Here is a 21,459-nt window from a genome sequence, read left to right on the forward strand (position 1 = left end):
TATCTATCTATCTATCTATCTATCTATCTATCTATCTATCTATCTATCTATCTATCTATCTATCTATCTATCTATCTATCTATCTATCTATCTATCTATCTATCTATCTATCTATACTATTATATTATCTGTATATTCTAATCTTATATGACCTTGTCATGTCATGTCATATACATTTTTTGTATTGGGGCTTCTGTATGTGTACAAAATAACAACAGAGTGAAATAACATAGTGTGCTGCACACTTTTAATACCCCTTGGCTAAATTGTCTTTGTGTGGAATTGTTTTTTAGCTACCTCTGTTTTTGGTTTAGTATATGCTCTCTTTTATGTCAAGCCTGACTGGACTGTTCTGAAGAGCACCTTGAATTTTGTCATGTTGATGCCTTGTGCTAATTTGATGACAATAAAGTTTCTATCTATCTAAAACTTATTACATACATATTTATATTGAAAGTACTCAAATACTATAACTGCACAAGGCACAAGGCCATTTGACCTTGAAAAAGTAGGTCAAGGTCACCTATTTTCAATAGACTTCTGCTTCATGCCAAGATGACTCAATAGTATAAATTTGGTGCTGATATCCTAATGCGTTCTTCAGATAATTCATTAATATTGTTGAACAGGCAGACAGACAGACGACAAAATGATTACAATTACCCTTCGGCCAGATGTTGGCCGAGGGGTAAAAATGGAATTTCCCCCACTGAGGAACTAGTAAAGGCATTTCCATTCCACATTTTTCATGATGCAAAACATACATTGACTTGACATATTGATAATATTTTAATATAAATATATAAGAGCTGTCTAGAATATTTCAGTTGTTATGGTGAAAGTGTTTACATGCCACATTTAAATATTTTCAGTAAAGCTTTATCCCTTGGGTAGAACACCCCTATCTTGGTTCTAGTTGGTACAGTCCAATCAGGTAAAAGGATCTCAGGTGAGTTGCTGGTTGTGGGTCAGTAAGTGTCCTGCTTCTTTATGTCTTTTAAGTGTGTGATTAAAACACCACATCTGACATTTCTTATTAAAGATGGGGGAGAGGTTGCCAAGTCAAAAAAGCTATCTTTGCTCTTTTTTTGATTGTAAAGCTAAATTCACCAAGTCATGGAAGTTAGAGGCTCATCTTTGCAAACACACAGGACTGGTAAGTGGATCTGGATCTAAAAATATGTGACAACTAAAAATCAAAATACAAGCCTCACAGCAGCTGAAATTGTTTGCTTGATGATTAACATTTGCCAGCTGTTGCTGAGTTTATCTGAAAATATCTCTTAATCTCAGAAACCATTCTCCTGTGAGATCTGTGACAAAAGCTTTTGTACTCGCTACCAACTCACCAGACATGAGCTCAGCCACAGTGGAGAAAAGCCACACAAGTAAGACGCTGTTGCCTGTTTTTTGATGTTGAGGGGTGTTGACGTTTGATTGGACTGTAAAACGCTCTGTGATCTTCAGGTGTCTGGCGGAAGGATGCACTGAGGCCTTTGTTACAAATGTCAGCATGAAGAACCATATGGCCCGAGTTCACCAGCACCAGGAAAAGCACTACAGAGTAGAAGAATTCAAAGTCTATTTTTTTGTTTCATTTTTCTCATAAGCATGTTGATGCAGAAATGCACTGTCTTGCTCTCTTTCAGTGTAACTATAAAGGTTGTGGAAAGGATTTCAACAAGAGAAACCAGCTCAGTGCCCATATGTATGAGCACAATCAGCTTCTGCCTTTCCAGTGAGTGGTAATATATCTGGGACACTGGGAGCATGGATTTTTAGCTTTTTGTTGGAGTCTAAAATTAAAACATCTTTTTTGTGTAGCTGTAAGTTCAGTGGCTGTGAAAAAGAATTCCCCACTCATGGAAAACTGAGGCATCATGAGAAGATGCATCAGGGTGAGTTAGCTGAAGCCAGAACACACTTAATTTTAATGTGTGTCTAATAAAATCTATCCTTCTGCAGGTTACCCTTGTGAGGAAGACGGGTGTCCTTTTCAAGGAAAGACGTGGACAGAATACCAGAAACACAGAAGAGTACACAAAGGTAAAGGGGCATGTTATGTGTTGGATATCTGTTTTTTGTTTTGTTTTTAAAACCCCATCCAGTCACCAACCTCAACTGTACATGAAGCTAAATTGTGACCCCCTTGTTCTCAGTCAAGTTGTCATGTGGCGAGTGCAAAAAGCGCTTTAACAACAGCTGGTTCTTGCACCAACATTCGCTGCACGTCCACTCTGGGGAGAAGAAGATGTTGTCATGCCCCAAAGTGGGCTGTGACAAAAAGTTCACTCATGGCTTCAACTTGGATAGTCACATTCTAGGAGATCACGAGGGAAAGAAGCCCTTCATCTGTGCCCATGACGGCTGTGGGAGCAGCTTCGCCATGCTGGTAAAAGCATAAACTCAAAGAATCACATTAACCAAATTCAGCACTTTTTCCTCAAGTTGGTTTTTGCTTTTCTACCTCAACATGCACATGTCCATTGTTACCTCTTAGAAAAATCCAGTGGAAAACCCTTTTTCTGAACTAAATGGTGGCACTCTTAAGAAAATAAATGACACAGGCTATCACACTATAGTTTTACACAGCTAGAAGTACTTGGACTTCAGATGTAGGTTAATTGCTGATGAGGTGTGTGTTAATCAGGAGAGCCTGTGGCGACATGGAGTGGTGCATGACCCAGAGAGGAAAAAGGTGAAGGTAGGTGACATTAGTCAGCCTTTCCTCTTTCTACTTCCTTTACTCTGTATATTTATTTCGTATTTTACATCTGCTTGCTTCCAGAAACTGCACCCTAAAAAGAACCAGCCCTGGCATTTGGCGAATCGGGCCCGACTGAGAGCTGCAGCCAAACAAGTAGAAACTCAGCTGGCCGAAAAGCTGCAGAACACCAGTTTAAAGGACACCAAATCTTGAGGCTGGATTATAAATATATGGCTGAGATGTGTTTATTAAAGGTGACGCACATAGCTGTATTTTTGTTTCCTTATTTTGTTTTTGGAAAATAAAGCATCTTTATTTCAGCATGAAAACTAACTTAAGTGGAAAAGCAGAATGTAGAGCCTTGACTCCTCTGAAGGAAATGTTTATTAAACAAACAGAACACACATTCACACATGTATAAAACTCCAGCTGATGGGACAGCTGGTTGTCATGGTGATGAGGCCTAAGGGCAGTTGAGCCCCCAGGGTGCGGCAGGTTTCTAATAAGGCCTGAGGCTTATTCAGCTGGATACAGCGCTGGTGTTGCAGAAAATCTCGATTATTAGAGTGATTATTACAGGTCATTATCCTAGATGACAGTGGATCACAGGCTACGTGTTTGTTAATATCCTATCTCTACTTGCAACGATGCATCCACCTGAATACAGCCCTGGATTCTACAACTGCCTGGTGAGGTGAATACAGCACAGATCCTGTTAACAGTTGCAGTACCATGCTCCCGGTGGGAGTGAAGACAACTTGACCATATGAACACAGCAGTGTGTTTGAGTGCAGTCTGTCGTGTGACGTGACACAATCTGGATCAGTTCCCACCTGGTCAGGACAGACTCGGTCCTGCTGGGTCTACAACAGTTCTGAATGCTTTTGGTCCTGGATTAAGCCCAGTATGGAGCGATGTACAATAGAGTGTACCAGTTCACTTTGGCCAAGGTTGTTCCCAATATAGAACATTCATTGTGGGCTCTGTGGTGTGCAGCCTGCTTTCGATCCGGCCTAGCTATACAAGGCTACCAGGCCAGGAGACCACTGTAAGCGCCACCCGGCTGCGCTGCTCTTTCAACATAGGCACCAACGCCGAGTGGCTCATTCCTGCTGTCGACAGGCCGTTAACTGCCACAATCATGTCACCGCACCTATGAGGAAACCACAAGATAAGTCACTGTTACAGTATAAACAAACCTGACAGCTTGGTGTAGCTCTATTATTAGTAGGCATCATGCGGAGAGAAGAAGAATGTGTACACTAGACACGTGACAAACTACACTTAAAGCATAAGACGAAGGGATTTTCTACTCTTTAATTCTATCAGTTCAATGTAAAACTAACACTTTCTAAAGCTGTCCACAAACCATCCTTCAAGCGTCGGCTTCAGGCTTAATGTGAAATTATTCTTTTTAAAATAATAATCTGTTATTTCAGTTTTCATATTTCTCAAAGAGGAAATAGAGTTTTTATAGGGGGCTATTTTCAGCAGTGGATTGATACACAATTAATACACAAGTAAGAATTAATTTGCGGTGGGACAGGTCAGGTGTACTTAATCTAAAATGAACTGCAAAGCTTGAATCATTGGATTTTTAAGAGTAAAATTACATTTAGAAATTAAATACATTTATCTGCTTCACAGATAAAATGTGCCAAATCTTACATTGGTTAATAGGATGAATTGGAAAACAAATGGCAAAGATTTGTTGGCAAATGTTATCAAGATATACTGTCAAATATATGATCAAGTGTTATCACACACATACACATAGATTTATAAATGTTACAGTAGAGGGAATCTGAAAAGTGAATGTATTCTAATGTGCAGACAGTTTAAGTAGAACTCGTAGTTCAAAGACAAGCATTCTTTCTGAGTAAAATCCATTCTGTCATTTTAACCCATAACTGTATCTTAAACTATGTCCATCTAATAATTTGACATGTAACTGACCGAAGTTTAGTGACATTTCATTTCTTTTATTCTGGAGGCATTTTGCTGGTGGCCCAATGAGTATAAATAGTATGAATAAAGTGAAACCAAAACCTACAGGAGTAAGTGTTACCCAGAGTACGAGGCCTTTTTTACTGATGCGAAAACCCCCCCATAAAAAACAGAATTGCACTGAACCAACCAATTACCCAACCTGCCCCTATGGTGACCTTTCTGACTCACATTCACTCTGCACTCACAGATGTGATCATATTTTATGTTTTATTGGTGGGCAGTTTAATCACAGATAAGATCTCAATGACACAGCAAAGACCACATCTACAGCATTCAGTACAGAAATAAATCATAAAAATCTGCTGTTCAAATCCAAGACCTTCCATTTGTGTTTGATAACTCAAATATTCAATACAATAAACTACAAGACAACTGCCACTTGAGTATGTTTTGTTCTTGTGCCGAACGCTTAAGGTGTGGTCTATCATCACGCCACACTTATCTATCCCCGCTGTATCACTGCTTACATAAACCATAGATAGCATGTGAAAAACCACAGAGCACTGACTTGAGGCGGCCATCATAGTACGCAGGTGTTCCAAGGACAATGGTCTTGATAAAGAAAGCCTGGTTGCCGTGGCTCTCCTCGTATCCCCCTACGATGCTAAAGCCCCAGCTGCCGGGGTGACTCCTCCGTAATACAATCTCATGACTACTGTGCAAGTAACTGCAAGACAAGACAAGGGAGGAGAGTACAGAAATGATAGGCTGACTAAAACATAAAAAAGACAAGAGATTAAAAAAAAATCTTCAATCAGAAACACATTAATCTTAAATGAATACAGACTATCTATCTGTACTAAAGTACCACGCTTCACTCAACAGAACAGAATTTCCAGACAGTTTTTTCAGCAACTTGAAATAGAAGACCGAAAATAAAGGGAAATATGGAACAGAAGTAACAGACATTTGTTCTACAACAGTGATGTTATAAAAACATGACCTTTTCATTGCATCAAATAAGCACACCCCAGAAATCCAAACAAATCACAAATATTCTGATTCGATAAAATCAGAGTATGTAATTCCTGCTGTTGGAAGTCTCTCAATCAAAACAAATACCAAAGACATAGTGGATGACATAGTGAAGTAGTGAGGGTACATGGGAATAGTTGTTTTACCACCACTTCTCATGAAAATCTATCAGATATGGCTCACGAGGAAATAGTTACAAATGACATATGCTCATATATTTAAGTTTTATTGAAATTATAATTAGTATTATTATGTTATGTCATTTTAATTCATTCATTTTAATTTAAGTTCAAGTGCTAATACTGGTAATGGGAAGATGATGTGATTCAGACAGGATAGAATTTATGAACACAAATCAACAAAGTCAAGAAGAGATGCTGCTTTTCCACTGATTCTCATCTCAAGTTGCCTTAATTTTGTCATCACAATGTTGCATTTCCACTGCAAGCGTAGTACTATTTCACTGCAGCTGGTTGTCATAGCACAGTGGTTCCCAATCTTTTTTTGGCTCGTGACCCCATTTTAACATCACAAATTTCTGGCGACCCCAGATATTCAAAATGGAGACATTTATTTCCTAAAATTAATTTGGCTTTGATCATGTAATAGTTTGCTATACTATGTTGCAAATAAATGTTAATTTTAGATGACATTTTTTTCTATATAATGGATATTATTATGGACAGAGGTAGAAAAGCCACATAGTGAGAATTTTATTTTCCAGAGAATTATATATGTACAGTCATTCCAGCTTGTATTTACAAGGCTGACAATGAATACTGAACAAACAATAACTCAGACTGCGAATTATGAAAGAGCCGCAGCATCTTAAACCGACCACAACAAACATTTGAAAGATAAACAGTACCACAGTGCTTCAGTTTCAGCTTCAGAGTTTGTCATGTCTTTTATGTATGTGATTGTCTCTGTCGACTCACCATACATTTTTTATTTGTAAGTTTTTATTTTTATCAATTACAACAAATTTCAAGCGACCCCATTTGAATTCCAGGCGACCCCACATGGGGTCCCGATCCCAAGGTTAAAAAACATTGTCATAGCAATACATTGTAAATTATTGTGATATGATCATTTTTAACTGCAACTGTTACAAGAGAGGCAACGGTAGAGGAGGATGAAACTTAGAATTGTAAACAAGAATTTCGAAATTGTATTTACATTTTTTCAGCTGACAACATAGTCATTTAGACTCAAGTCAATGTATCTATATAGAGCCGATATGAAAATGTGCTCTGATGTTTTTGGGGATTTCCCCTATCTTGGCTTGGTGTCATACATCTTGAAAGGATGACACACATGCATACTGATGCAGGGACAATTCTGGATCAAACAGTCAGTGATCTGCATGATTTTACATCACATATTCAATAGTGGAAAAAAAGACACCCTTAAAATGTTGCACAATCTGAAATATTAGCATGAAATATGTACTTTTTTGTGTTTCAAAAGGTGTGACTGCATCAGACAGACACAAATAAATGCAAATAATTTTTTTGTTTATTGTTAACAAGAAAAAATAACTAAATTCCTGACAGTTTCACCATCATGCCCTGGATGTGTTTCATTATCTTGCTGAAAAATCCAGTTTGGACCTGAGCATGTGTAGAAGGGAACATGTGGGTTTCAAGAGTGGGGGTTCAATGGTTTACGAGTGATTCTTAATGCAAAATACAACAAATGCATGGGGTGTCCAAAAACTTTTTTCCACCACTGTAGCATTGCTTTGGCTTGCTAGCTAGAAATAGTATCTGATGATACCTAATGGTCACTGGTCTCATGAGGTGGAAACAATAAAAAAGTGTGCTAAAATGAGGTGAGTCAAGTTGATATCATCAGTGGAAAAGCAGCGATAGACCAAGTTGTTTTAAACTATTGTAATGTGGAAATGTTATGTATTATAGGATATATATAAGGCCCATTTAAACTGATTAATCCAAACTGAATTATGTGCCCGTCTATACTCTCTCCTAGTCTCCTCCTGTGCTTACCTGGGCAGGCCCAACCACATGACCCATGAGGGGGACCAGTTGGCATCAAAATCGCTGTCATGAGTGTGAGGCAACAGTTGGTCATGTTCGTGATCCTCCACCATGCTGACCTCCAGCACCCGCAGCTGCACCGAGGGTGAGGCAGCAGAGGCCTTCAGGGTGCCCACGGCCTCACTGTGGCTCAGGTACGTTAAGTCCTGCCCATTGATGCTCAGAAGGACATCACCTAAGGAAGCAAGAGGACTCTGAAGTGTCTGAGGTCATATATTTATTTGAGTGTAACGGTATGAGGAAGTACACACCTCGTTTGATTCGTCCATCCCTCGACAAGCAGCCATGTGGTTGGACGCTGGTAACAAAGATGGGCAGCTCCCCGCTCTTACTGCCCCGCCCTCCTGCGACTGTCATACCCAGAGACTCATGCGGCTCCTTTTTTACTGTGATGTGTTTCTCCTTACAGCTCACACACTGGGACAGGTCCTACGGAAATCACACACATATGGACACAAGCTCAAGCTTACATAAGTAAGTAAGTAAGTAAATTTTATTTATAGAGCACTTTTCACAGACAGAGTCACAAAGTGCTTTATCAATTCAAATCAGAATCAAATTAAGTTTACAGAGACCCAACAGAATCCTTCAGGAGCATACATAAATGTACTATTTTTATATAGACTTAGTTTCATAGGTATACATACTGTTTTTATATGTAATACATACTCTTAATACTGTTAATAGATATGCATACTGTTAATTACTGTTAATACTGTAAATTTGCATCTATTCATATTTTGTCTGTTGTTTTATTTTTCTTATCTGCTTAACTCTATTCTTATGTTACTTTTAGTGCTGTCAAACGATTGAATTTTTTAATCCGATTAATCACAGGGTTGCTGTGGATTAATTTCGATTAATCAGGATTAAATATTATTTATTTTTAATCTATATTAATCGTGTTTCATTTTGCATGAGAAAACAGATTCAAGAAAAAGGGGAATATATATGCACTTAACATGTTTATTAAACACCGTCAACAGTTTCAACTAGAAGAGTGCAGTGCCCCCCCCCCCCCCCCGATCACTACCAAAATGTAATCATTTGTTCCTTGTGCCAGTATCAACATTTCCTGAAATTTTCATCCAAATCCGTCCATAATTTTTTGAGTTATCTTGCACACAGACAGACAAACAGACAGACCAACCAACACCGGCAAAAACATAACCTCCTTGGCAGAGGTAACAAAACAACTGTTCTGTCCTGGGGTTTTTTGTACTCATATTTCCATCCAGAGGGCCAATGTGCCTTCCATCTTTATGGGTTAGTTCTGCTGCCTGTCACTACCAGATCAACTCCCCATTTGTTCATGTGCGATGCTAACTCTACTTAGACAAACTGCCTGAAATGCGTTGCCAGAGATGTTCAGAGTCATTCTGCGCTGCAGATGGGTTAATTGCATAAAATTTTTAAAATCAGATTAATCATGATGATGGATTAATCTGTGTTAACACATTATTTTTGACATCTTATTTTTAGATTTTGTAATTTTATATTCACTCTATTCTTACTTTTTTTTTAGTACTGGTGTTTTGTTAATATTGTTGCACTGACTGAAGTAGCACTCCAAATTTCATTGAACACACAGTGACAATAAAGGCTATTCTATTCTATTCTATTCTATTCTATTCTATTCTATTCTATTCTATTCTATTCTATTCTATTCTATTCTATTCTATTCCATTCTATTCTATTCTATTCTGTTCTGTTCTGTTCTGTTACATTACCACACAAACACATGTATATCTGCTCACTCTGTGGGTGCTGGTGCGGGAGAGGTGTATGGGCACAGGACTGGGGGTGGAGCTGTGGTTTGGCAGAAAGTGTTCAAGGCAGTAGAGGTCTCTGGTAGAGCTTGATTTTGGCGGTGGGGGAGTTGGTTTGCTGGGTCGGCCAATCAGCAGGTGGACTCGCTCTCCGCTGGCCTAGGGACATAGGACACATTTCCTTTTCAGCATTCAGTTTTTTTACACTTACAGAATGGAACTCTAGACTGATGACCAAATGTATGTGAACCTGTATGATCTGTGCAGCCTGCTCCGGTGTGCCATGGCGAAGGTCCTGGTCGTTGACTGACAGCACTCGGTCGTTACTGCGGAGCCTGCCGTCCTTCGCTGCCAGACCTCCCTCCAAAAGATCCAACACAAACACACCGGACTCATCCGTTCGCCTTACCAGTTTGATGCCGAGCTGCTCTGTTGAATCCCGCTTGTGTAGGGTGATCCTCAGGGTGGCGGGGCTGGACGGGGTGCCCTCAGGGGTGGAGCAAGGTGCGTGGGGCACAGCAGGGGTGGAGGAGGAAGAAGAGGGCGGAGCCCGAGAGGCACAGCGACGCTCCCGGAGAACGGTGAGCTGTAGGGTAGTGCAGGGGCGCGCCAGAGTAGAGCGGGCAAAACTGTGGGGAACATTACTGATGTCCACATTGTTAACCTGGAGAAAGAATGAGTAAATTTAGAGCAATTATTGTTTGGGCAGCCATAGAGTTGATTTAAAACTGGGTGAAAAGAGAGAATTAAATAGATGATGAGGTTAAAGGCACAGTGTGTAACTTCTGACCATAATCTCTCAATCAGAACAATAATAAAAGTGATAAGATAAGCTACATAAGATCACATGTGCAGTTATAGATAGTACAATGAACAGTGAAATGTATTTTTGCAATCAAGGACCCAAGGAGAGAGGGGTTGAGGCAACAGGCTTTTAACAAAAATGAGACATCTGAACCTCGGAACTGTCATTTTACATAAATGTCACTGATATGTGATATGTAGAACAAGTGTCTGTTGTTTAGTTACAACATGACGCTGTATTTTATTATATTTGACAGACAACACGATTAACTTTTAATTCAATTCACATCAGAGTATAATGTGTTGGTTATTAATATACTGTTAAAAAGAGGTGTCTAAAAACAAGATAAAAACACTAAATCGGAGGTTAAATATAATCATAACAAGTGAAATATCTGTCCATGCAGCAAGATAATTTCGCTTGACAAGATTTCTTGAATTAAGATGAGCATGTCTACAGATGTATGAACACTTAAAATGAGAAATTTACGCTTAAAACAAGATAAATTATCTAACACTTCTAAATCTAAGTTGTTTTTTTTAATCTTGGTAAGAACCAAATAATTTGCAGTGTACAAGGATGTCACACATTTTTTTTAAATTAATGCACAAGTTTGATCATGTATATGGTCATTTTTAATAATAACACAACTTAAGGTTAAGGAGCATTTTCAGTTTTAAAGTCTTGCTCCTGCCTAGGTTAGCTGATCACAACTGAATAATTATCATTTTCCTGTTTCATGCTGCACTATTATCGTACATAAGTAGATACCTCTGTTTTTATGGATAAAGAGTTGTTATGTATGTAGAGTTTTTCTTATTTCGCCTTTCATACATTTTTTACAGAGAAACAACTGCCACAAAGAATTCCTTGTATGTGTTTATGCACTTGGTGAATATAGCTGATTCTGATTCTGATAATCCAGTCGTGTCATGTGTGTCCTCGACTCATCAGGTGTCTGGACGCTGAAAAGACTTCCCCAAATGTTGCCTGTGAAGCAGTTCTATGATGTTCTGAACTGTCATCGGACCATAATAGAAGTCATTTTCACCACTGTTGCTGATGAAAATCTGACATGACTCAGATTGAAATTCTGTTAACATATGACAAAATGCATCAGAGTAATTCACACATTGTCTAATGTAGTCTAAATGCCATGCAAGTACCATTAATTTATATAAAGTTCATTAAATTAGTTAACTTTTGGATTGCTGTGCTGCAATATGGCATGCAAATCATAAAATAAATCATATAGCATGGGGAAAATACTATTTATTTGGGTAATTCTGTGATGCATTATGGTGTAGTTTCTGATGTCTTATGTGATGCTGCAAACAAGAGAAACGGTCTGTTGAACATTGAATTAAATAATGGGGATCTCTAAAGGTTACAAATTTGCTATTTATGAGCAAATCAACAAAATGTCAAATACAGACCTAATCAGATTTAGATATTTTGAGGCAGAAATGTTAATTGTCATACCTTTACAGTGTTAAAAGTTGCCTGTGTGTAGCATATTTTGGAAGGCATTTGTCCTTCTGCCTTGAAACTATATAAAGTAAGTAAGTTTCCAGGTTCCCTTCTTATCCTAAAGTGGGTCAGGCTATTTGGTAAATCATGTTCCTCAGTGAACACATGAGAAATCCCACACTGAAGCTGTCCTCACCTGCAGTATCTGATCTCCTGCCAGCAGCCTCCCGTCTCGTGCAATGACACCATCTCTGTACACTTCCTGAATCACGATGTTAATGAGCGGCGTCTCATTTCCACCTACGATGCTGATGCCCAGCTCAACGTACGGGTTTGACCGGTGGACTTCTATGGCAGTTATCTCTCCTTCAGGAAGGGAGGGCAACTTCACACAGCCTAATGGACACACAAATCACATTACACAGCTGCGCACTTCAGAATTTAACGTCCACATCTTGGTAACCTTTACTATAATGTTGCTTGAATGTGATTATCTCGTTATCTGAGATTACAGCTCTTGCAATCACAAGAAAGATAAGATCCAATATTTTGTATCTTAAAAATATCATGTTTCTATCCAATGGGAAGACATGGCGTCAAATGGAAGAAGATGAAGGACCTTCTTCTGCAGAGAGGGGTGGGGACTCTGGGCAGTCCCAGCCAGAGGAGGTGGAGCTGACAGAGCGGAGAAGGTGGATGCAGGGGTTACTCAGAGGCCGCTTCACCCTGGGGACGACACACTCCAACCCAACCACGCCTAAAAACAGAGGAAATCTTATACGCTTTTATCTTAGGCTTAAATTTCCTAATTGTATTGTAATTTAACCCATAAAGATCCGAACAGCCACTAGCGACCTAAAGCATCTACTGATCTAAAATGTTTAGGCAAGGCAAGGCAAGTTTATTTGCATAGCACATTTCAGCAACAAGGCAATTCAAGGTGCTTCACACAGGACATTGAAATAAAAGAAACAAAAAAAAAAAAACCTGTTTAATACCTGTTGATCCACTAACCCAATGGTTCTCAACAATTTTTGAAATGCCCACTCACCTCATCATGGGCCTCCTGCCACCCCCTCCAAAAAAATTGTGAGTGGGGGTGGGGGTTATATGCCTCTGTGAGCAACACAATGAACCTCAATGCATAAGGACGACATAACGAATAGAGCCATTGACAGCAAGCAGCGCTGGTATTTCAAGTTCAAATCAACAAAGTTTGTTCGGATATATATACTTATACACTGTGATATATAACAGTGAATATCACCCCCCATTTGTGTCTCAGCGCCCCCCTCTCAGCTTTCTCTTTCAAAACACCCCCCAAAGTTGTCCCAGCGCTCCCTGGGGGTAGTACCCCCCCCGTTGAGAAACACTACACTAATCCTATCACTACACGTAAATAATTCTTCTAAAATGCAGTTTTTCAGCTTTTCAACAGCGTCATGTGTCTTTTTTGGATGTTCAAAGACTATGTAGTGAATTTGGAAACACCGTCATCTTCTACAACATTGATTCACCAGTAAAGTTTAATAAATGACAGTGGATGGACACACTTGATTTATGTTCAGTTAATGACAGATTTTACTGAAAAAGTCCTTTTTTCTTCAGTTTTCTCTATTTCTGCTTATAATAACTCTCAACTTTAATCTGAGCTTTTATGAACATTTACATGATCAGTAAATTCAATATAGGAAAATACACGATTTTCACTGAAAAAATACAAAATACTGACGATAATATTGTAATAAATGGTGATAAATTAGTTAAAGGTTAAATCTAAAGAAAAATTAATTAGGGAACAATCACAGAAGTAGCAGTGGGTCTTTATGGGTTAAATCTTTCTTAGGACAAACTCACTGTCTTCCTCCGTGCTTTCTTCAAAGGCGGGGTTATCAAGGCCAGCGTCGTCCGTCCACAATGGCCCGTTGGTGCAGGTGTTGTTGGGTCCGGCAGGTGGGGAGGGGGTGCTGTCCCTCAGGTCTGTCTGTGGGGAGTGGGGCGACCTGGGAGGAGTGGTAACCATCGCTCGTTCGTCCCCACTCTCACTTCGCGGGCCGTCCACATTGGTCTGCTGACATCGTGTCCCAGGACACCTTTCACCAAGAAACAGGGATGAGTTTGTTTGAAATCAGGTTCAGCATCAGTATCTCTGATGTGGCGCTCAGTTACTCCCAGTAGGGCAGTTCTCTTTTTCTGTAGAGGTCAGTGGGGAAGGGTCACAGGTAGTGGGGGATAATTCATTGGGTAAAGAGGAAAAAGATGTCTAGAGACAGATTATGGAGCTGCAGGAAACTGGATCTCCAATAAAAGTCACGAAAGGGGTCCATGGAGAATTTTATTAAATAGTCTCTGAAGAAATATAAATTTTCTCAATGAAATTATTACAGCGTTATATCTTTATATCACTACATGTTCACCCTATTCAAAATAGGTTTAGTCGCCTACTCTGGGTAACACTTGTTTCACTGCGACCTATCAGTTTAATCTGTAGTTCTTTTATTCAATTGTTTTGTTTACTTGTTTCTTTTTGTATGTGCATTTCCCTGTTTTTTCATTTGTATTTTCTGTCAATTCCCACCCGATCACTGTTATTTTTTTATGCAATTTAAAATTTAAAAAAAAAGAAAAACTTGCTTTTTAGAATAGATCCTGACTACGTGTAATCACATTTATCACAAAACCTCATTAATTCAGAAAATTGCAAATAAATGCTAAAATTTGCATCTGTTATGCTTTTCTTACTGCATTCTTACTTATTCATAACATCTAAACTTGTAATTTCAAATATTCCAGTTTAATCAGACAAGTGTTAAACAATCAATTACTTTATCAGTGTGTTACTTTGTTCTTGTTTTTTTTTTAAGTGTTTTAAATGATAAAGTAATTTTCATAAAGTTCTCAAATAGACTTTTGTTTGACTGTCAACGATTATGAATTTACTATCATACAAAACAAAAGAAACCCAGTAATTTCTCACATTTGAGGATCCTGTAATATGATTATTTTTTGTCAAAAATGATGGTTGATTAAGTCTCTGTTGATACACCAACTAGTAATTTGAGTACTATACTGAGGCATCTCTTTGATTCTCCTTTCATAACAAATCTTCATGTATTTCAAGTCCCAAATATGTTCGGCTTTCTAATTAAACCATTAAATTAAACTCGTACAGAGGGATGTGTCAGTCCCGTCCCACAAATAGATCCTGCTCTTTGAGAAATGATTAAAAATAAATGCAGACAGACAGACTCGAGGGATAAGTGTGGTCTCACTCTTAATTGGTTCTCAAGTGTTTGAGTAGTGGCTCTTAGCTCATTAAACTGTAGAGAAGCTTTTTCCTACCTTTAAAGAAAAATAGGACAACCTTTTAATATATCTAATATAACTGTCCCATGATGCTCTTGCAATATTTAAAATATAAAGTGGTGCAGGTCAGACTTTCATAATGGAATGGGTATTCTAACTCCTAAATTCTTGTTTCCTTATTTTACCAATGATGATTTCTATTTTAATCAATAGAAAATATTCATTTAATACTATAAGCTTTGAACCTGCAGACACATAATGAATTTGTCATTATTAGTAGGATCGTCCACTCCACCTCAATTACCAAACACTTTAGCCTGGTTCTCACATCTTCTAATCTCATGTCCAGTGTCCCTAATCTTCAACATGAACATTACTGACTCTGAAGTCCCACAGTAACAGCAGAATCCTGGCTCCTGTTCCTATCTTAGACCTAAATCTTCAGGCCAGGGGAGCAGAGAGTCCACGTGGGCCAGAGGTTTAATCTTTACTAAAGAATGTCACGTTAGTTCTCACAGTGACCTTGTTTGATCTGTCTTAAACCATCTTCCCTTGTTTTCTTGACATGACACAATGTGTGCAACCTTCACTGACACAAACGCTTCTTCTGCTGCTGTGATTGATTAAAAAGCTTGGACCCTATTGACATTTAAAAGGGCCGCAGGGATGAAATATAGAGCCTTAGGTCTGATGGTGTAATACACCAGCGACATCAGGAACTTTGTGTCTTTTCTTGTTTAGCTTCAGACTTGAACACATCTCAAGACATAAAATCGAAGCCCTGCAGTGGGGTCTCCTGTTAAAACAGCTGACTCAGAAGAGCTTCAAACAGCTTGTTAGCTTGTTAGCGTGAGCTTGTTAAGGAATTTTCTCTTTAAACTTAACGAAGGTGATAGGTGATCAGTGGATAATCAGTCAATAAGCAGGAGTCAAAACACCATTGGTTGGTTCCTTAGCACCAGGCACTGTCTGTCGATGATGAGCCTATAGATGCCTGTTCCTTCATCAGCAATGCAGGGTTTTGTTTTTTTTTTCTTAAGTCATATCTCTCTTCTGTTTTTTTTATAAACAGTATATTTGGACCTAAAACCTTTTCCCCAAGCAAAGTAAAACCTGCATAAATATTCTAAGCATTGCTACATCTTTCTATATATCCTCCAAAATGCTGCATTCAAATGACTTTTAACAGGTCAACAGTCATCGTTCTTCACAGTAACTTCTCTTTCATTTAACACAAACCAGCACAAAAAGTTTTTATACATGGAAGATGCAACAACAGAAAGCCCGAGGAGGTGAGCAAAGAAGACAGAAAAAGCAATGTAGAAAGTAACCTGAAAGAAAGTGAAAAATAAGAGGGAATAGTTGAGAACAAGATGCATTTTCCTGTCATCCCCAGCTGCGCTGACCTAACATCATGCTGTGTTTCACTCACCACAAGCCAGGGTTGCCCTTGGCTGTCTCACAGAAGAAGTGGTTGAAAAGGTCTCTGGTGTTGAAGTTGCTCAGCATGATTGCAAAATGAGAACATGGAGCTTCTGGTCAGCCAACCCATGACTGTGGTAGGGAAGCACTAATCCCCTGTCACATGACCTACAGCCCAATAATCCCCTCAGGGTCTCACAGCACCTGGTCCAAACAGGCCAAAAGCCAAGTGTGTGGAGGGATGCGAACTCTTAAGGTTAATGATAAGTCTACTTATACTGGACTCAGCTCTATGGTATTTCCTCAGGTTTAGCCAGACAAGATCCAATTATGAATATGAATTACATATTGACTTATGTTTTTTACAATGATTCCTAAAATGTTTACAAAAGTAAATGTATTAGTAACTAGAGCTGTAGGTCATGCAGAGTTGTAGTTGCGATATGAGTCACAGTTTTAATGGGAATGATTCACTTTTGCATTGTCTTTTCTACAGAGAAATGATGATGTGATTTTTGCTAGGGCTGTCACAGTTATTTAACCCATAAAGAACCAGTGGTACTTTTGTGGAGGTTCCCAAATTATTTTTTTCCTTGTATATTTAACCTTTCTTAAGTGATTTATCACCATTTATTGTAATATTATCCTTTTTAGTTTGAGTTTTTTCAGTGTAAAACATGTATTTTCCTATATTTAATCCACTGATTATGTAGATGTTCATAAAAGGTCAGAGTTAATTCAAATGTCATTATATCAGAACAGAGAAAACTGAAGAAAAAGGGACTTTCAGTAAATTCGATCATTAACTGAACATAAACCAAGTGTGTCCATCCAATGTCATTAATCAAACTCCATCGGTTTTACTGGTAAATCGATGTTGTAGAAGATGATGATGTTTCCATTTTCACTACGGAGCCTCTGAACGTCCAAATGGGTCATATCTGATGACTATGAAAAGATGATTAACTGCATTTTACACAAATTATTTACATGAATTGATAAAATTAGTGGATCATTTGGTATTAAACATTTTCCACCAGTAATTGGTTTTGGTTGCCAGTGGCTGTTTGGATCTTTATAGGTTAAGGTAACCACTATTATTTTGCATGAATATGATTATCATCTCCATTCACCTGCACAGAAAGAGGTGAATGAAGCTAAAAGAAATATTAATTCACCACTATTAACATCCTTTTCCATTGTTTGTCCTTAAAGATGTCATCTCATTGTACCCCCTTCGTTTCAAGGTGCTCAACTTCTGTTTGTGTTGGCCATTTCCAGTAATATCTTTGGATATTTCAGTAGGTTTTCTATGTTTGAGTTATTTATTTCAGATATGCCCTGTGTGTTTTTTGTTTACTCTGTCAAAAAATAAAATGCAATTTTATACGTATTCCAGTATTCAGTGCTAATAGTCTAAATCATTCTTCTTCATTAGGCTGTACTGTAAACTATTATTCAATTTAAACTATACCAGCACCATAAAATGAACAGAGAAAGATGACTCACTGTTACCAAAATGTTATTATTGTGACAGCCCTGGTCTGTATGTAATAAACATGTTCCCTCCCATGTTCTGGTTTAATATAATCTGTAGACTGGAGCATCTCTGTAGCGCCACAAAACTTCCTTCATATATGTTTATAATGTGTTGTGAAACATTTTACATGTTTCTGTGATTTGAATATCACAAATGGGCATCACGCACTAGTAATGAATTATGTTGCTGATTATTTGATTATCTGGATTACCTGGATTATTGTTAAGAAGATCTGTGAGAGTTTTGACTGCTACAGTAATGAAATGTAATAATATAAATGGATAATATTTGACTTCTACATATTGTCCATAGTTTTCACACACATGCATGGGTCTGTCTGGTATATCAGTATGTAAATGTGGTTACCTGTGTTTGAGATGCGCCTCTAAGTCACATCTTGGCATGCTGAGAGAGCAGACCGGGGTCAAAGGGCATGATACAGACAGCTTATCCAGCAGCTTGTGCACCAGGATGCTGGATCTGCGGCATGCCTGCAGCTGGAGCCGCGCCCTGTCCAGCGGGCAGAAGTCCCTCTCCTGCAGGAAGCTGCGCAGACAGCGGGCACAGAAGGTGTGGCCGCACGGTGTATCGAGAGGCTGCACCAGCGGCTGCAGGCAGATATGGCACACCAGGTCGTCATCCACTTCCAGGCGGTAGTTGTAAAGGTGGTTCTCCCAGCTGCGGTGGATCTGGCCACACTCAGGACATAGAGCCTCCAGGGCTGGCTCAACTGACCCAGCTAGACCCACCTCGCAGCCTGGGCTGCCCATCTCTGCTCCTTCTACACAAATTTGCTTTGGCACAAGTGACTCCAGTGGGACTGTAGTTTTGGGATGGGGCACAAAAACTCCTATCCCATAAGCTTCAGAGGATGAACAGGTTGCTGATGGGACAGATGCCCCCCAGTGGTTGATCATACATTGTCCTGCAGGTCAGAAGGCAAAGTAAGAGGGTTAAACAGCTGTTTCAGAGAAACAACAAGTGTCAGATTTTGTGCTTTTATTCATGTGGCAAATGCTTTGTGCACGTGAGCCCACATGTCCAAATCAGTGTGTGTCTGTCAGTGAGTGTGCTGAGATTATGTATTGCTGCTCCTGTCCACTAATCTGACAGTATAATCTCTCTTTTGCTCTCGCCTGCTGCAATCTTCCAATTCCACAGAGAGGGAATTATCTGGGATTGAGGCAGAGAGAGGACACAGATCAGAGGAAGTGGGATTGGGAAAGCAATAGAGAGGGAAAATAGTGCCAGCAAGAGGTAGAAAGGAGCATAGAGAGAAGAAGTAGAGTGAAAAAGATTAATGGGCTGAAAAATGAGAAAGACACAGAAAATAAGTAAAAGTGGAGGAGATAATAGGGTAAAGGGAAGGGAGTCAAACTCACACAGGAGACATAAATAAAGAAGTCAAGGCGTGTGACATTCAAGGACTTCTTTAAACATTCCTCACAGTGAACTTGATATTAGCGCTTTTGGTTCAGGCTGTGTACAGTAGATGCACTTAGTCTCCTCTAGAACAGAAACTGAGAACATGCCTAGAGCAAAGTCTTAAATTATAGCACTCTACCAAGCAGAGTGTGTCCCCTGAGCTAATGCACTGTATGGGCTGATCATTTCCACAGTGGTTCACATCCAAAGCCATTCAGACCTTCAGCCGGTCTATTAGCCAGCCCCCCCGGGCCTGATGCTATCAGCAGACAGCAGAGGGCGTGCCTCAGCACAGTGGGCTAGCCAAGCCACTGTGACTACCTGCCTCTGTTCCAATGAGGGTCTGCTCCTGTCTCCATGACGACCTGGAGTCTGTTCTGTTCAGTGGGGCTTGACATTCAGAGTGTAGCCGGAGAAGGATGCAGAGAAGCCACACAACAGATGCACTTCTCTCAGCAGGATGCTTTGCTCCTCCCTGGTACACGCCTGAAAGCTTGTCAGACAGTGCAGACAATAACAGCCCCCTTAGTTTATTTTTTGATGGGTTTTTTTTGCCTCGTTTCCGTGGATACCCATTTCTGAGACAACCTGTCTCCTCTGTCTCCTTGGCTACCGGACCGGTAGTTACTTATTTCAGTCTCCTTTAAGTACGTGCTCCTGTCTGTGTGTGACTGGCTGCTTCTGTCTCTATCCCGCAGCTGGACATGAATTAATCATGAGGACACAAGGCTTCTCTGTTCCTATAACAAAGCTGTGACATCACCACATCACACACACACTTGTAGACATGCAAGCATAAGTCTACACAGGCAAAAGTAAACACACAGGATACATGCACAAAGGCTTTTTGGGTACCACATCCTGTAAATAGTCTTTATCAATAAGTAAAGTCCTCAGGTTTTCACTGTGGCAGCAGTTTACAGCTTGGCAGCAAAAAGCACTTAAATCTATTTTAAACATCATTGGACTTTGTGGCAACAGATTCTTTAACACAAGTCATTTGAAGACTGACGAATGCTTGTGAAATATCTAAATATCTCTCTTTTAATGCCAGCATGTCTGCGTGTGAGTCCAAGGCCATGCTGTTATTGTCATTGCAATGCTTTCTGTATTAATAAATAACAGTCCTGGCCCTGCACCTGTCTATGCTCATTTTTCATTTTTCAGAGATGACAATATAATCTTACAACAAACCATGAAGTATCTCGCATGCATGCAGAAATGACATTTTCAAATAAGATGAGATGATGTTTTGGGCGACAGATTTTAAATCTCAGGTCCTGTCGGCTTAGCCTACATTTTCACAAAGCCCCTTTCGTCGTCTCTTATCTTAGAAAATATCCAGAAAGGCTGTTGGCCACTTGGAAGTATAGGCCTGCTGCTGTTCTGCAGGGTCTGTTGCAATACGCTGCTTTTTTCACAACAGTGACACAGACATGCAATGATAACAACAAAAAATGACAGTGATGTAAATGAAAATTTGCAATCAGTTGAACTGTCACAGTCCCGAATTACCTTGGCATCGCAGCAACTGCAGTGTCATGATCACTAAGCTATCCGTAGGCGTTTAACGCATTTGATTAGACAAGAGTATTTTTTTTAATCATTGCCCCCATCTGTCTGACTCCATCCCACCCTCCACAAGCGGACAGATGTAGCGACAATGGCAATATCAATGCAAAGCCAGCCACACAGTGACACCGTGGACGTGGAGACAGAATACATATGCAGATGTAATGTTACCTATGCAGGCTGCTCCTCCGCGCCGCGCACTCCGGCCCCAAAAAGGGGGACTATCATTAGCTGCGGGACCTCAATCACGCATTCACCGCAACGGACCGTTCCGCAAACCCGCACGAAAACGCCCCCGTGCCTTTGGTGGCGCTGACCCCGCCCACAGCTGTCCGTCAACTGGAATGGGCGGGGTCTGGTGCTGTCACTCCAGACGTGAAACAAAGGTAGCTCTTAGT

The 21,459-nt window shown here is 39.7% G+C and overlaps 2 protein-coding genes across 4 annotated transcripts; one reads left to right on the forward strand and one right to left on the reverse strand.

Moving 5' to 3' along the window:
* Positions 1-210: 210 nt before the first annotated feature.
* gtf3ab (general transcription factor IIIA, b) lies at positions 211-2,979 on the forward strand. Of its 2 annotated transcripts, XM_030123770.1 has the most exons (9): positions 211-1,156; positions 1,294-1,388; positions 1,468-1,564; positions 1,650-1,738; positions 1,825-1,898; positions 1,966-2,046; positions 2,160-2,392; positions 2,651-2,704; positions 2,789-2,979. In XM_030123770.1, the coding sequence occupies exons 1-9, from the start codon at positions 1,043-1,045 to the stop codon at positions 2,918-2,920; spliced, it is 969 nt and encodes a 322-aa protein (XP_029979630.1). In that variant the 5' UTR covers positions 211-1,042; the 3' UTR covers positions 2,921-2,979. The 2 variants fall into 2 exon arrangements, with proteins under 2 accessions (XP_029979630.1, XP_029979629.1); XM_030123769.1 differs by having other exon boundaries at positions 2,651-2,979.
* Positions 2,980-3,054: 75 nt separating this feature from the next.
* On the reverse strand, positions 3,055-21,354 carry lnx2a (ligand of numb-protein X 2a). Of its 2 annotated transcripts, none has more exons than XM_030123767.1 (11): positions 21,233-21,354; positions 18,431-18,989; positions 13,654-13,889; positions 12,416-12,553; positions 11,993-12,192; positions 9,772-10,185; positions 9,510-9,680; positions 8,004-8,181; positions 7,702-7,927; positions 5,226-5,384; positions 3,055-3,860 (listed from the first exon to the last, which is right to left on the reverse strand). In XM_030123767.1, exons 2-11 carry the CDS (start codon positions 18,979-18,981, stop codon positions 3,725-3,727), a joined length of 2,409 nt encoding a protein of 802 aa, XP_029979627.1. In that variant the 5' UTR covers positions 18,982-18,989; positions 21,233-21,354; the 3' UTR covers positions 3,055-3,724. The 2 variants fall into 2 exon arrangements, with proteins under 2 accessions (XP_029979627.1, XP_029979626.1); XM_030123766.1 differs by lacking the exon at positions 21,233-21,354 and adding an exon at positions 21,005-21,207.
* Between the last annotated feature and the right edge of the window lie 105 nt (positions 21,355-21,459).

The sequence above is a fragment of the Sphaeramia orbicularis genome, chromosome 20, assembly GCF_902148855.1.
Source record: "Sphaeramia orbicularis chromosome 20, fSphaOr1.1, whole genome shotgun sequence".
NCBI lineage: Eukaryota > Metazoa > Chordata > Actinopteri > Kurtiformes > Apogonidae > Sphaeramia > Sphaeramia orbicularis.